The following is an 18096-nucleotide window of genomic DNA, read 5'->3' as shown; positions in this document are numbered from 1 at the left end:
TCTCAAGTGTTTATCAAATATTTCAGATAGATGATGATCTAAAACAGTTAGGAATTAATAAATAAATGGAAAGACAGATTCAATTACTGCCAATATACAATGTGAATGTGTCAATAACTGATGACTATAGATAAGTAGAAAGGAATGAAATATTTTTACTATTTGGAAACTAATCTACAAAATATCTAAAAAAACTATGCCTCACCACTTATCTGAATGTTGATAGTAGCCGAGTCAACACCTTGGTCATTTTCAGCAACAATTCTATAGGCACCATTGTCAATATTACTGCCATCTCTGATTGTAAGTATTGCATGTCTCTCCTTTATGAAAAAAATAATAATAATAAATATGAATAAATTATTATCTAAATAAATACTACTTTTTAGGTTTTGAATAAGTTACCTTAATATCAACTGAATAATGGCCACCAGATTCAATCAATTCTGAGCCTCTGTACCAACTGATTTTAGGCTTAGGAAAACCAGTAAATGGGATTTTAATAACCACATTTTCACCCTTGTTGAAAAATGCCAAGTTCTGAAATCTTGGGGGAACATTAAGTTTTGGAGGACCTGGAAAAATAAATAAAAGTAGGTATAGGCTTAATAGATTATAGGCAAAGTATGTTGAGTTTTTGAATGAGAATAAAATGAAAAATCAATTTGTTTATTCTGGGGCGTATGTTCACCTAAAATAATTTATTAGACATAATAATAGACCAACTATTCAACCAGACTAACTAAAAGAGACATAAGAAAAACTTTCTCTATAACAAAAATAGCCATCATAATACCATTAATTTACTTCATTTAGTGGCCAATATATAAATATTTTTCCATCAATAAAATCAAAGTTATAAATTCCTAATAAGAAATATATAATATAATATAGTATAATAATAATATAATGTAGTACGAATAAAATTTAAAATAATATAATGCAGTACGAATAATATTTAACTGGATTATTTAATATATGTAGGGTGTATATAAAACGAGAAAGAGGAAAATTAAGGATTTTTGACAGCTAGAGTAAGGCCATCAGATATGTGTAGAGGCAGAATATAATACTATATATAGTTTTAATGGGTTTATAGTTATTTAGTGCTAACGCGGGTATAGTTATATAATGTTAATGGGTAACCTCTTATATACTTCCTTGTGGTTGGGATCGAAAAACCTGTTCTGTGGATCTGCTATAAAATAAAGTCAATCTTCCCATGATTTATATTTAAAAAGAACAGAAGCATTGCAGGTTAGAAATGAAATGGAATTCCAGTTGGATATAATTATATCAATTAATTATTCATCAAATACAGCAGTTTTGTAAAATAATGAAATTTAATGGGCAAGAGCTTGTACTACTTTTAAGGTCTTGCTTAGTATTTGTTAAATACTTCTTATCCGGAAATAAACCAGTCTAATTTTGGTATCTTGTGGAGCACTGCTACATAGATTCAAGGCTCGAGTTGAAAACAAAAATTGAAAAGTCTCAATAAAATATGGATGGATAGAAATTGATCACAGACTGGACTAAGCGATTTGATAAAGACATTATTGTGTTACAAGGGGTACTATAGGAGAGTTTTAATCTTATGCAACCTAACAATTTAGGAATAACTGTTTGGTACAGATGCTGCTAAAGTAAAAGTGTTTTTTTTTTATAAGTACAGCATTTTTTAGTAAATCCTGAGAGCTTTACTTTTTTTTCTATTATAGAATATTATTGGACAAACTTACAATGATAAAAAAATATGCTGATTTCAGTGGTAATGAAGTAAAATGTGAATTCTGTTGTAAACTGGAAATGGCATATGAAAACAAATAAGAAAATGATATTAGGAAATAAAAATGCAAAGAAAGGAAGTACGGGAATGATATATTGTTCTTCTATCTACAAGTAAAGTTGCACAAACAAAGTAATGATAACACAATCCACCAAATAAACCTTACTATTTATATAAAAAAACATTACTAAAATAAGAATACAAATATAAAGACTAGCAACAGAAGCATTAGACACCTGAGAGAAGTGTTGATATAGAAACATTATTAGTAATAATCAGTGATAACATTTATAAAATGATTTTATCATATCAAAATAAGATTATAGATCACTAATCTTGGCATGGGAAAAAGGGATAATATGAGAAGCAAATTATAATTTGATAATGAATATCCTAATGTTCATAGAAATTATAAGGCAGCTAAATTAAATGTTTTCAATCATAACAATATTGGGAGGAATATTAATAAATATATTTTAAAATAGAGACATGTATATGCAATAGTATTAATATATTTTATGTTTTTTTTTTTAAGAGTGACTAGAGCTGGAGATTGAAATATGAATTTCCTAGCTCATCTGACACCCATACTAAATAAGTTTAAAGAGGACTTGCACAGTATTTTAAGGACAATAATCGATAATATTTCAAGTTTTTTTACTGGCTCATTAATTCTTGATATTATCATTATTATTGAATGAACATTTATTCAAAAAATTATCAATTGACCACATTTAATCTCATATTCATATTTCAATACGAGAATGAATTCAAATTTTAGAGCTAATATCTATATATGTTTTTAATCATAGCATAAATATGATAATTTTTTTTTATAATACTTACAATTAATTATAAGTTCAGCTCGAGTAGACTTAACGCCACCTTTATTTACAGCACGGCACACATACTCATCTGCATCAACACCATAAACATTATTTATTACTAAGGTATGAGTATCATGTTCTGAGAAAATAAAATGTCTTGCTCCAGGTGTGATATTGTGAGCTCCCTTGTACCTAAATAAAATAAAATTTACTTAAAAAAACATTATAAAAATATGTCCTATCTTGCATAATTCAAACAGTGGTTGACTGAATTTTAAGATAATAAAATTACTTAATATTATTAATAAGAAAACACACCAGGTTATGGTTGGTTTTGGAGTACCAGTTATTATACACTGGAACTGAGCATTTCCATTTTGAGCTGCATAAGCATTTCTTAGTGGCTTAACTATTTCAGGTGGAGTAGCCGCTGAAAAAATTATATCAATAATTAAAGTACAGTAATGGAAATCCATTAATGTTATATTGTCAATACTATAACAATAAAATATACCTTTGGGATCCTTTATTTTAATACTATTTGAAGCAGTTGATGGTAAACTTAAACCTGCTTCATTCTGCGCAAATACCCTAAATTCATACTGACGACCTTCGATGAGATTAGAAATATTTATTGTTGTAGGTAAACAAATTGCCACATTCACCCTCTGCCAAGCATCACTATTGATTTCTCGTTTATCCACCCAATACCCTTGGATTCTTGATCCTCCATCAGATGAAGGTTTGTCCCAACTAAGGTTAACAAAGTCCCCTCCAACTTCAGTAACAACAGGAGTACCAGGGCTCGAGGGTAAATCTGTAATGATATTAAAAATTATTTTAGTTTATAAAAGCTTTAATATTTAATTTAATGAAGCACAATGAATTATTTTTCCTACCAAATGGAGCTTTAGCCTTAATTACATTAACACCTTCCAGAGGAGGGCCCATTCCATTTTCATTTACAGCCATAACACGGAATAAATATTCATTTCCTTCAGTAAGCCCTTGTACTGTGAATGTAGTATCTCTACAAGTTGTTGATATACAAATCCAGTGAGTGCTACAAACTTCTCTTCTTTCAATAACATAATGTGAAATGTGAAGACCACCATCATAGCTTGGAGGTTTCCATGCTAAAGTACATGTGTGTTTAGTGATTTCTGATACTTCTAAAGGACCGATTGGAGCATCAGGTATTCCTAAAATTAAAAAAAAAAATACATTCACCTAAAGTAGTAGTATATAATTTATAATTAATGTTTAATATTTTACAGTTAGTTGCTCCATGAAATTTTGACATGAAGGCTAAAATAATTTTACATTCCACAGATCATCATTTTATCTATCAAATTACTAATAATTTATAGGATTCAAATATCTTAAAAGTAAAAACTAGTAAGTTTGGTTAAAGAGCCAGTAAGAAGAAAAAGTAAGAGCAATGCAATCAGTTTTAAATGGAATGATAGAAATAGGCCCTAATAAGACATTAGTGGCTCTGATAGGAAATAATGATGAAAATATGACATCTGAAGAAAGAAAATGCCCATGCGGACATTAACTGTAGTATAAATAAACATAGTTATTCTCAACAAGCCAGCACATTATGGAAAATTAAAAGTATGAAAGGTACTGTCATGAAGAAAAGGTAAACTTTAAATAAAATAAATGAAAATTTCAAAACAGGTAAAAAATGGGGTGGCAGATTAGGTGAGACAGTGTACTGCCAACTCCCAGGTTCAAATCTAGCCATAGTAGAAAACTTATTTTCTATTTTATCAGGCGTGGATTGATTTTGAAATTGGAAAACCTTCTTAGGGCAAACTCAAACACTATAAAGTGGGTACCTAACCTTTCAATGGATTTGTTGATTACGGATAGATCAAGTCTTTCTGTAACTATAAAAAATAGTATCCTATCAAGTACTGAACCTACAACCTTCATAGATTGCAGTAACACAGAAAATATGAAAAATTCCTTGTTGAAAACATAGTAATTAAAAAAGCATTGTGTAAACTATTAGATTTTAAAAATGATTATTTAAAAGTACCTGTAATGTAAATTTGACAATTTCCAGTCGTACTACCACTTTCATTTTTAATTGTAAGACTATAAGACCCAGCATCATCACTATTAACTTCTCTTATGAAAATGACGACATAATCATCAAATACAATGTATTTGATATGATCACTAGGACTAACTTGCTTCTTATCCTTCTCAAGATAAGCTTCCATTGGTTGATCACCAGAGTACATAATTTTGATTTTACTATTCTCACCTTTAGGCAAATATAAAGCACTGGGCATTCTATCTATACGAGGAGGATCTATAAAAAAAAGAAGAGTATATTATACACATATAAAAATAAACATCATGAATAAAACTTAGTATATAGATGGTTTTTAATTTTCAACAACTTTTTAAGTTTTCTATATCTTCTTATTTCAGCAAGAATGTTATATTATAAATATTGTTTTGTTTGTTTAAATAAGGCATCATTTAGTATGAAAGAACTAATTCATAAAATTAAATGTCATTGCAAAATAAGAAAAATTAATACTTACTTCCTACTCTTATATGTGAAGTTGTATTAGCATGACCAACAGTATTATATGCCTCGCATGTGAAATTTCCTTCATCTATTTCAGTAACATCTGTAAAATGAAGTTTAAACAATCCATTTGTTGATTCAGCTTTATATTTTGCACCAAGTAAAATTTCCAAGCCATTTTTCAACCATCTAGCTTGTGGTACTGGATTTCCTTGAGCTTGGCATTGTAAAGTAAATGGCTTTCCAAAAGGAATTATGTGATTATACAGTGGTTGAATAAATTCAGGTTTCTCTCCTCCTTCAGTTTCACATATTCTTACTGGTGTGGTGCAAGAACTAGGCTCACTTCTACCAACACTGTTGTAAGCAATCACTCTGAATTCATAATCAGCTCTTTCAGTGAGATTAAGAGGTGTGAAAGAAGTATCAACTACATTATAATCATTACATTTGACCCAAACAGCTGTTCCTATTTCTCTTTTTTCAATTATGTAGCCCAAGATTCTTGAACCACCATCTGAAGTAGGTGGTTCCCATTTCAGATCAACATAGTTCTTTCCAACCTTTATCACAGATGGAGTTCCAGGCATACCAGGAACTTTTAGTTTCCCTTTGAGATGGAAAGCTGATGAATTTTGTGAAGGTTTGCTGAGACCAGCTGCATTTTGTGCTCTAACACGGAATTCATATGTATGTCCTAGAGTCAGACTATGAACAGTATACGTAGTGTCCTTGACTAAATAGTCATTAATTGATCTCCATTGAGCATCATCACTGGTGTCCCTAAAAATATAAATTATTGGATCATTGAGATAAAAATAAGGTTTCTAAGGAGAATAGATACAGGGTGAATATATCTATATATCTAGTCTATCTGTTCACTCCACTTAACTTCTATAATATTTATTTAATTTTTTGCTGGATGGCATGTGAAGCATCTTTTGAAGATATTATTAATTTTCTAACCTCATCCAGTTCTTACTAGATAACTAAGGTTAACTTTTCCAGTGCACCTAACTCTGGAATTGGGTATTTTTTTCACTGATTCTAATAGTAAAACAAATTCATATCACGTACTTTTTTTATTTGACAAGTCCTGAAGGTATGAAGCACCAAGAAGTTTAACAATTTTTTTCCAGAATTGGCAATTTTGGCGGTTTTTGTAAGAAAAATCAAAAAACCCTAAACAATATAATGTTTTAGAATTCTGTTTCCCGTGAAAACCCATTATTACAATTGAGGCATTTCTTAATTACCCTCCTCAGTCAATGAAACTCTAATGACGACTCTTATAATAACAGATTCTTATGATAAACTGAATTCTGAAACAATTTTGTTCTTAAGGATTTTTTTATTTTTTGCACCGTTTGCAAGTATTTGTTACAGGTAAATCATCAAAAACCATGAACAATTGTCAACAGTTTTTGGTGATTACACCTTCAAGTGTTGTATCAGAATAATACCCAAAATAAATTCATCTTCAAATCTGATTTACTATAAGAATCAGTAAAATGAAAAAAAAAAAACAGTGCCTCATTTTATTGAAAATTCCAGAGTTAGGTGCACTGGAGGTTAAAAAATTAATAATACTCTACTGTTATGACTCAGAAAAATCAAATCCAATGTTAATTTACTGTATGAAAAAATGGTATTTTTTGTAAATAAAGTTGGATAAAATAAAAAAAATTAAAACATTTTAATTAATTGCCATTGCTAATGCATTACATAATTGCAAAGTTTAATGCCATTGAAAAAATGTATGATTATTCAGACCCTGTTCCTTGTAAATGAAACAGGACAGAATAATTATAGGTTATTATTTTAAAAAGTTTTTTTTGTGTTTTAGGGGATTAATAAACATGGTTTATTACTTACTATCTGTATTGTCATTGTATTTAATTATGTTTATGTAACTATTGTTTACTGCAATCTGTATCCCATGTTTTTACTAATAAAAGGTGAAATAAATAAATATTATATTTTGTATTTTTTCCAGTAAATTGGTATGAGTTTCCCACTCATTATCATATAAAATCGATCAAGCTTTAATTATATAAATTTTTTTAGCATTAATTTGATTTTTTTCCTTTGTTTATAATTAAAAGAAATTCTTTTATTCAATATCAAGGGATGTCACAACAACTCATAAAACTTGATCCCTCAGAAAATCATAAAAAAATTAAAATAATTTCATTTAAAATTTTAAATATAATAAAAATACAATATCGTAAGTATAATAATTTTTTGGGAGCATACATAGTGTATGATCAGAAACCAAAAAAGTAAATGGACATACTTTATTTCTATTTTATATCCTTGAATTTTCGCTCCACCATCAAATAATGGTCGACTCCATGTCAGAGTAACATTATTATTCTCCCAGTCCAGTATTTGAGGAGTACCAGGTGCTTCAGGGACAGTAAAGGGATATTTAGCAGTAATTGGATTATCCATTTCAATTGGATCTGATATACCATACTGATTTTCAGCTCGAATCCTGAATAAATACTTCTTGTTTGGTTCTAATCCAAAAATGTCATAATGACAATTTCTTACAAAGCTGCTGAATTTCACCCAAACCTGAAACAAATTATTTATAATATTGATGCATACAGTTTTGTTTTTCTTGAGAAGGCTAGTAATTAATAAATAATATTTAATTGATTAATATAATAGTATTTTTAAAATTAATAAAAATATTAATTTTTTCTAATATATATGTATAAATAATTATTAAAAATATATTATATGAGGGGGGGGGGAGTTCAAATTAAGAAATCATATCAAATTAAATCAGGTTTACTAAGTTTTAAATAAATAAATTGCAAGTACTTTTGATTACTCTTCAGTCCATCATACTCGGACACAGATATTCTTTCATTCAACGGTTGGCAAGTGACTATTTTATAAAGTAGTTACAACTTAATATTTTAGTTAATGTGAATATTCATGATTATGAATGTGATAAATACTTACTCCAGAGGAGCTTTCCAATTTTTCAACAATGTAATTAGTAATTGGTGAGCCTCCATCATCTGCAGGTGGCCTCCATGCTAGGCTGCAAGTCTCAGGAGTAATATCTGACACTTCTATTGGCCCTTGAGGAGGTAATGGTTTGTCTGAAATTTTTAAAAAGTTGTTAAGAATCATGATTTTATTCAGTTGAATAAGCTTCATTTAGCAATATTTAAATAAAAAATATGTAAAATATAAAAAAAAAAATCTTTTAAATTATAATTAATAACTACATAATTGTATAAAAAAAAAAAAAAAAGTACAATTCAAAGGGACCCACAGAAATGCAGGCATATCAATGTTAACTAAATAAAATTGTAATAGATAGTTGTTGCTTATCAGCAAGTTCACTGACAAGGGTTCTATAAACATAAGATCTGATATTTAAGAGAAGTGGAAGTATACAGAGACTATTCTTTATTTGTTTACCAATTCTATAAATATGTAATATAGTCTTACAGTAACTTTATTTCAAATCACAAAATTTTGATATTTATCAATTCATTTGATGTTTTTCAATTCAAACGTTCCTATTAATATTGTAAAATCATTTTTATATCAATTGACTAAACATATATTTATTATAACAGACAATTGATACGAAAAACCAAATTAATTGAGCATATAAGTAATAATCTTGATTAATAGTAATGGAATAAAGAATTAAAATATGATTTGAAAGTATTGGTGTTAATAAACGATAATGTTTTTTTGTTTAAACATTTATTACTAATCCTTTTGGATTAAGGTTTATTGTAGGGTTGATAGCTTAGAGTTCATCATTCCTGTGAAAATATCAAGAGATAAATGATAGTGAAATTAAAGAAATGTAAAGCTGAAGAAGGCATCAGCCTTGAATCAAAGGAACAAATCAAATATTTATATACACCGACACCTCTGAAACTGGTGAACAAACTATTAGCTCTGAAATTTACTTGTTTATTTTCTAAAGTGTACAGGCCACTCCATATACTTGGCATATTTTGGCTGGGATACATTAAATTTTATTTTGCATATTTGGCCAAATTTTTTGTTAAAATAATTTTTCTCTCAATTAAAATAGGAAATAAACATCCCTTGGTTGAGCATATTAGTTTAAATTAACTATGTTTAATTTTATTAAATACACCAATTCTCATAGCAGGAACATTATTTAGTTCCAAGTTTAACATTTGGATTAATCTTTTCAATTCACAAAGGAGAGCTTTTTCAACTGATGGAAAAATGGTTGTTTGCAATTAGTGCAATTAAAATATAAAAGATAATTTCAAACCAACCAGATACTTGTCTGAACCATTCTTCAAAGTTTATACTTTAATTTCAGATCAACTGAAACAATGACATTATGTTTAAGGTAGGATTCTGGGATTTTTCTTTCAGTTGAAGACAATTCTTTATTACAATTAACACTTTTTCTGATCTTGCTGAAATCGAATGGCATTTTCAACACAGAATCTTGTTTTACATTGGTTAAATATGTAATTCTCTCATTAAATATTACAAAATCTCTATTTAAATAAATCTTCCTAAGATATTAGACAATAGAATTAAATGAAAGTCATCAAATTATTAACAAATTGTAGGTCAGTGGTGAACCTAGAAAACTTGGGGCCTCTTAAAGGAAAAACAGAGATATATCCTAATAAAAAATGTATGCTAAGCAACTTCAAGAAACATAAATTAAATTCTTATTGGTGAAACAACAGCAGCAAGTGAAATCAGAGATCCAAAGAGAGCAAGTGAAATATTATCTAACTTTAAACAGTTTTGAAAACTATAACCTCTTTTTTTCTCATAATTCTGGCATTTATCAAACATATTTCAGCAAAAAACATTGTGTTGTAGTGTATGTTAAACAATAAACTCTAGTTATTGTAATGTACTAGTGAGTTTTGTTTTCATAAAACTTTAATGCATATGTTAATATAACTATTATTTACAAAAATAAAGCACATTAAATATTGAGTGAGAAGAGGCTTGCTGAATTATTTTACCCAGGTTGCTGGTTAAGCTGATGGCAGCCTTTACAACCAATAAAAGTATGTACAATTTTAGGCACAAGTTACATGTTAAGGAAACTATAAGAGGTATGTATAGCAGAAATGCGGAATGCCATTCCATTGATGATTGGATTTCAATGATAATCTGAGAATTTAAACACATACAGATAGGTAGAGGCTATTATAAGATGAAATCCCTTGCAAAGATTTTGCTTAATAAAATATTAAAGGAAGTAAACTGAAAGGTATTTTGAATTCTTTGTTGTGTAATTAACATATATAGTTTCCAGTGATTATTTTGATTAATAATTTTCAACACTATAATTGCAATCAGTATAGCTGTTATTTAACAGACAGTGTATGGAATGTGGGAATTAATAATATAAATTTCTTAGAAGTCTCTATTCTCTTCAGATCTAGATCAGGATTATGCACTCCAGCTAATTGTCTCTGATTTAATTAAATTTGGCATCTCTATTATAGCTACTATGTTACATTTCTAATATACTTACCAACAACAATAACTCGGCAACTTGCTGAATCTGAACCTTCGGAGTTGATAAGTTGTATGGTATATGAACCTGAATCTGTAGATCGCTTAGCACATTTATTCCGAAAAACTGTCTCAGTTGTAGTTGTTTCAAACTTAATTCTACTATCAGATAACACTTCTTCATTATTAATAAACCACAAAGGTTTTGGTGTGGGATTACCAATAAAAGGTACAGTGATAGTAAATTCCTCTCCAGCAATGACTGTCATATCTCTGATACTAAGGTCACTAGTAATTTTTGGTGCACCTGTAAACATATGAATAATTGGCGAGGACTTTCTTTATAAATATTTATAGATAGAGAAAGACTCTACCTAATTGAGAATTCTAAAAAAGTTTAAAATATTTACATAATAATAAGCATACATTGACAACAAAAATACATTAACTAAAGATTTGTTTACATACAGGGAGGTATCCTGCACCAAATGCCATCTGAAGAAGAACTCCATGGACTTTGACCTGCAGCATTAACAGCAGCTACTCTGAACTCATATTCATGATCAGTTATTAAATTTATAACCCTAAAATAAACATTTTGGAAAAATTAATTTACGCATTGAAAAGAAAATTCACAAAAAAATGAGAAAGGAGAAACTCATGCTGATAAATGAAAAAATAAAATTCTTACCTATGAGTTGTGTTAGGAACTAGGGCATGAGTTGCTTTTGTCCACTTATCTTCTGTAATTAGTCTCTTTTCAATAACATAACCTGTTATTGGTGAACCACCATCATGTCTGGGTTTCATCCATGTTAAAGTAATTGATTCTTCGTCTGCCTCTACACATCTTGGGACTCCTGGAGCAGCAGGAGGATCTGGACAAATAATGTTAATAAAGAATAGTATAACAAAAGTGAATATTATATGTCCTAAAGGTTTCCCTAGATTTAAAATAATAATTATGTTATGAAACATTATTCAGAGAAAATAATCCCTATACTCTAAAATAAGTGATTTCTGTTAACAAAATCCAATAGAAGGATTATGCTTTAATTTTTTTAGGAATCAAAAGCCAATTAATTCCCCATGAAAACTCTAATTTAGTAAAATAATAAATAATTAAAACCAATCTGTGCAGTAGAAATAAACATGTACGATAAAAAGGGGGTTTAGCTGTATCAGGGGCATGATCATATGTTTAATGTGAATATGTCAATGATAATGAACTTCTCCCGGACACAGATTTAAACCAGGGTGTAGAGTATAATTTATTTTCTGTTTTATTAGGTATTGACCGATTGTAGGACTGTAGAATCTCCTGAAGCACAGCCAGCAGAGCTACATAATAGAGAATAAGTCAAACCAGAGTCTTCCATGAGTTTTAGTAAAAAGCTGGCCATAATACTAACTACATCATCTTCTATTATGATTCTTGGTCAAATATTTGTACACCATAATAAAGTATAGCAACCAAGACCCTTAATTGGTTTAATTAATTAAATATCTCATAATGTATTATAAATTATATAAATAATATATTAAAGTAATTAAGTTTTCATCTAAGTTAGAATATTAAAAAAAAAATTGTACAGGTAATTACCAAAAGGATGTCTTGCTTTAATTGGATCTCTCGTGACTGCAGGATCAGAAGTACCATATAAATTTTCAGCCATCACTCGGAAATCATAATCTAGTCCCACTTTCAAATTTCTTATTCGACAGAATGGAACTGTACAGAAACTGCTGACCTAAAACATAAAGTAGAAAATAAACATTTTCTGTTTATCTATGTATACACTTACACTTAATTTGGGCATTGGTAAATAATATATTAATATGGCTATGCTATATTATGTTTATATAGGAAGATGGTCAGAGTTGCAGTCAAAGGAGAAACAAAAATAGTTTACAACTATTTTTGTTTCTCCTTTGACCGCAACCCTGACCATCTTCCTATATATCAATTTTTACGGTCAACTATATATACTATATTATGTTTATATCAGCCATAGCCAATAGAGTATTTATTTCCTCTCGAAGTATTAGAATAAGAATAATTAAATTACCTTTGTCCATGTTGAAGAATGAGTTTCTTTCTTTTCAATGATGTAATTTGAAACTTCAACACCACCATTGTCTTTAGGGGGATTCCAATATAATGTTAAAGCATCACCAGCAAATTCTTCAGCTCTTAAATCTTGAGGTGGTGATGGGCGATCAAGTACCTTAACATGAAGTGTGGCAGTATCAAAACCATATTGATTTTTCAATTGTAAACGATATTGTCCAGTGTCAGATCTTAAGGCATTTTTCACAATTAAGCTTGCAGAGTTGGGAGTTAACTGAAAATCAGTAATATTGTTTTAATGTGGTAAACAAAGTAATAATAAAGGTAAAAACAGAAATTGTAAATATGTAATAGACAATAGTAATTATGCGATACTTGAAAAGAATTACCCACCTGTTTATGTATTCTTTCATCATCAGTCATTACAGCATCATTAACAAGCCAAGATGCTGTAGGTTGAGGGAATGCAACAAATGGAATGTGAATTGAAAAATCTTCTCCCGCTCGCACAGTAATATCTCTGACACCACCAAGGTCCATTGATGGTTTATTTGGCTGTTCCTCTACAACTATATTCATACTTGGTCTACTTGGATTTGAGGGACCAACGGAATTCAAAGCAATTATACGGAATTGATATTCATGGCCCTCTATGAGATCATTTACCTGAAAAAATTATTTATGAGCATCATTATTGTTATAAATATATTTATATTGTAGTGATATTCCATATCTATAGTAAAATAAAATTAAAAATGTAAACTGTAGCTATGAACAGTAAATGGACATTGGTAAAAAGTAAGATATGAAAATGGGAAAAAGACTTATTGTGGAGAATAGGATTAATATTGGTTAATTTCAATATGTAACAATAATAAAAGGAAAATATTATAGTTTTAGAGTACAAAAAGTAATACATATAATTAGAACTTAGAAGGATTATAATGTGTGTTAAAATTTTAGGTTATGATTATTTGCAATTTATAAATAATTTCCTAGATGTTTAGATAAAAAATTTAAATAACACGATTACAAAGATAAAATTCTCGAGGTTAGCAGAATAACAACCTTCTGTTGGAAACCTAGATATTAGGGTAAGCATTTATTTGATAATACATGCCAGCTACCAGAGCATATAAAACTCAATAATTTATTTATTTGTAGTAATATTTAAGATGATACTTTATGTGATAAAAAATGCTGCTTTTTTTTTAATGAATTAGTGTTCAATTTTTTTCTTTTAAATCACAACATTTGTCAATAAAGTTTATTTATATTTTTTAATTTATTATATTAATTAAGGTTTAAAACTAACAACTTTATTTTCAACTAATAAAAAACACTAAAAATATACAATATAGAATTTTCTTAATGAGTCTAAAAAATGATTTACTTACAGTATGAATACAGTTAGGAGCATCAACAGTAGCAGCTTCCGACCAGTCACTGTCCCCTCTAGATTTCTTCTGAATTTTGTATTCACTTATTTTTGAACCACCATCATTCCTTGGAGGTCTCCAGGATAAGGTGACACTATTCTTTGTTATTCTGTCAGCTAGTGGAGGCTCTGGTGGATCAGGAACTCCTGTAATATCATGTAACTTCTTGTAAATTGTTACTCTCATTAAATTCTTTTTATACCTTTTTTAGATCCAAGAGCAAATAAGTTTATATAAGATAAACAAATACTTACGGGCTCTGAATGGACCAATGCCCTGAAATTGAATATAAATTATGCACCCCTACGTGGAGTCCCAGGTGTTAGCACACAGGATAGAGAAGTTGGGTCCCTCTGTTGCAAATGCAACAGAGAGCCTGAAACACCAGGCTCGGGAAATGCCCCAACAACTCCCTCCTCATAACACGCTGATATCATAGGGTGAAGTACGAGTTAATGAAGCTCCTAAAAGAAAGAGATTTTGCCTACTTCGACAAGGTCTACTGTGTTGGATCCACAAGACATGCGGATATTGTTGCTTTCCCTTAGAAGGGGAAGTCAGCAATTATTCTAGATCCCACTGTCAGATATGGAAATAACGACCTTGACCAGGCAAATAAATTAGATAGGGAAAAGAAGGAAATCTACGATAAATGCATCCCTTTCCTTAAGGAAAAGTTCCGTGAGGGCTTCGGAGAGTGAGACTTCAATGTGAGAGGCCTCTGGTTCGGAGCCCGTGAAATGATACCCAGCACAACTAGGAGCTTCATGGTACTCGGGGTCGATGTCCAGAGCGTGGCTAGGATAACAGAAAATATAATACTCAACTTCCTGGGAATCATCCACCACCACATGCATGGAAATTATTGAGTAATGTAGTCATCCAGAGGAAGGATGACATGCATACATTGCATATCTTATTTGTTACTTTATTATTTTTGAATATGTTTTTAATATCTTAATATTTATTGTATATTAATTTTAACATAGTTTGTTGATTTTTTTTTTAAATTTAAATTTGTTACTTAAATATCTTTCATATATTTTCTCATATCTATATTTTACATTATACACTATTTTATCCATTATTCTGTTAAAGACACATTGGACTGAAGCCAAAAAATGAAAGGGAAAAAGAAGGGGAGGAAAAGAAAAAAAGAGAGAAAGGTGAAAGGATAGAAAAGGGGGGAAAACATGAAAAAGGGGGAAAAAAAGAGAAAAAAAATGTTTATAATTATTGTTTTATTATTGTATACTTGTCTAGGCTTATTTATTAGAAGATTAAAAATAGTGTCTGATTAAACTAAAATAAGTATGCTGTGTGATTAGCATCCCAATGAAGTTGGGCAGCATAACTTTGTATTTTAATAAAGTTTTTCCTCTATGATGAAAAAAAAATATTCATTTTATTAAAATTTTGAATTTATTAATACTCTTCACTAAAAAAATAATCTATCATTTACTATATTATACAAAAATAATTATGTATATTAATTATATTTTATATATGTATATATAGTTGACCGTAAAAATTTAAATATAAGAAGATGGTCAGGGTTGCGGTCGAAAATGGAACAAATAGTTTATAACTATTTTAATGTCCGACGTTTCACCCCACTTTGCAGGGCTTCAACAGCAAGTTCAACCTTCGTAGCTGTTCAACCTTTCGCTTTGAACAGCCCTGAAGAAACCCTGCCAAGTGGGGCGAAACGTCGGACATTAAAATAGTTATAAACTATTTGTTCCATTTTCGACCACAACCCTGACTATCTTTATATATATTAATTATATTTTATTTTTATAATTTAGTGATAACATTTAATGAATTATCCATTGATAGATAACATTTCTTGAAGTAAATTTTTCATGTAAAATTAGTCAGAATTGAGAATGAATTGTACAAATTTTATTTCATTGGTAAATTTTTTCAGTTAAAAATGCATTATATGTACTAAAATCCAATATTTAATCTCATGATTTTTATTTTAAGTTAGGTTTAGTGAAGAAAATAAAACAGTATGATTTATAATAATGATAAGTCTGACTAATATTCAAGGAAATCAAGAAAGTATTTTTATAGTTATTAATTTCATGTAAATTTATATTTATGCATTTTTTTTTTAATTTATATTTAATATAAATATATATATAAAATATTTCAAGCGAAACTTAATAAAAATTAGTATTTGTGTTGCTTATAAATATAATAAAATGATTAGTTGATAAAGTTCACCTAAATATTATAATTTATAACTTCATCATTATCAAATTCTGATAAGGATAGAATTTTGTTAAAAAATATTCTTACGTTTTTGTTCTTTTGCAACCATTGGGTCTGTAGGTCTACTTGGTTTTCCAGGACCAGCTTCATTCACAGCAATAACCCTGAATTCATATCGTAGCCCTTCATGAAGTCCTTGCACCGTAAAGAATGTATTAGGTGTAGGGAAATTATTAACTTTGACCCAATCACCACCACGCTCTCGTTTTTCAATATAATAACCTAAAAATCAATAAACTTGGCATTCATTCTGAGTATAAGCTTTTTAATTAATTTAAATTAATCTAATTATATTTAAAACAGAAAACCAGAAGAAAACATCTATAGCAATTGGCGATACCCATGGTAATGTTAACAGAGTATCAGAGGTGCAAAATCCAAGAGATATGTTACAAAACATCAAAAGAAGAAATAAAGAATTGAAAAAAAAATACTCAACTCTATTGACAAATATCTCTGGTCTTAAAGTATGTAAATGAAAAATAACAGGAAATGAAACAACTACAAATTTATCAGCTGAAAACATTTTTTTCTAAAAAAAAAAAAAAAAGTTTCCTTTTACTGTCAGAGGGAAAATTCTGACTGATTATAAATAGGTTAAACAAGTAAGTTTGATTTCTTTGTTATTAGATTATATTATGATATAAATAAAATGACAGACACTAAAGCAAGGGTCATTGAAAAATAGCTAGTGTCTTTCTTAATTGATATAAACTGCAAGTTATAAAAAGCTCTCTAGATATGTGACAATGCTAATAAATAAAGTAATACCAAAGCCAACATCCACTAATGGATGCAAAGGATGAGCTGTATTATCAGAAACTAAAAAGATCATGTGTAGGAAAATATAAGAAAGCACAGCCTCAGGCAAATACTTGCTTTGGTTCAGCAATGATAAAAGAAAAAATAAATATATTTTAAATTATTGAAAAAGTCTTTATTTTATCATAATTACCTGAGATTGGTCGACCACCAGTATTTGTTGGAGGATTCCAAGCAAGATTGCAACTACTTGGACTGTATGAAACAATTTCAGGTTGTGATGGAGCATCAGGTGGATCAAAAGGACTTTTAACAAGCACTGGTTTCCCTTCTAATGGTTCAGAAATTCCATACATATTTTCTGCTCTGATTCGGAAAACATATTTTTTACCCTCAGAAAGACCTTTCACTGTAAATGATGTATTAGGACAGAATCCAGGAACCTGCTTCCAATTATCAAGACCAAAATCAGACATTTCAATAATATATCCTGAAAAATAACAAAAATAGATCTTCATTAACTAATGACAGTTCATTTTAGTGTTTTGTAATAAAAAATAAAATTAATTTTATAAATAAATCTTCTTAATAGGTCATCCTTGAATTGCTATGATGTAATATAAGCTACTAGTACACATATTTCAATATCTGTAACAAAGGTATCAATATATGAAATATAACAAAAGTTCAGTCCACGAATGAGAACAAAAATCACATTATAGGACTCGTTATACAATCTTCCACATCAGCTGAAATTTGAAAGCTCATTAGAGAACATGCAGTGATTCAAAAAGCCTAATTGTTTTTCTATAAACATGGATGTATGGGTAATATCCTCTTTTACTCAATTCTTTTAACAATGAAGC

The 18096-nt window shown here is 29.2% G+C and overlaps 1 protein-coding gene across 1 annotated transcript in view; it reads right to left on the bottom strand.

The window, feature by feature from the left end:
* bent (projectin protein bent) overlaps positions 1-18096 on the bottom strand; it is a gene marked incomplete in the record, with an annotated part of 246334 nt that overhangs the window by 20167 nt on the left and 208071 nt on the right. Inside the window, 19 exon segments of the mRNA XM_067045412.1 lie at positions 206-323; positions 406-575; positions 2636-2808; positions 2935-3046; positions 3131-3433; positions 3516-3818; positions 4667-4945; positions 5184-5953; positions 7467-7750; positions 8147-8289; positions 10698-10985; positions 11147-11262; positions 11370-11556; positions 12282-12429; positions 12748-13023; positions 13143-13415; positions 14147-14334; positions 16496-16690; positions 17424-17720. Of these exon segments, the coding sequence (XP_066901513.1) occupies positions 206-323; positions 406-575; positions 2636-2808; positions 2935-3046; positions 3131-3433; positions 3516-3818; positions 4667-4945; positions 5184-5953; positions 7467-7750; positions 8147-8289; positions 10698-10985; positions 11147-11262; positions 11370-11556; positions 12282-12429; positions 12748-13023; positions 13143-13415; positions 14147-14334; positions 16496-16690; positions 17424-17720 (4623 nt within the window).

Source organism: Halyomorpha halys, unplaced genomic scaffold (genome assembly GCF_000696795.3).
Source record: "Halyomorpha halys isolate HHAL.00 unplaced genomic scaffold, Hhal_1.1 Scaffold1088.1, whole genome shotgun sequence".
NCBI lineage: Eukaryota > Metazoa > Arthropoda > Insecta > Hemiptera > Pentatomidae > Halyomorpha > Halyomorpha halys.
The sequence above is the reverse complement of the archived record's forward strand: the minus strand, read 5'-3'. Positions and strand labels throughout refer to the sequence as shown.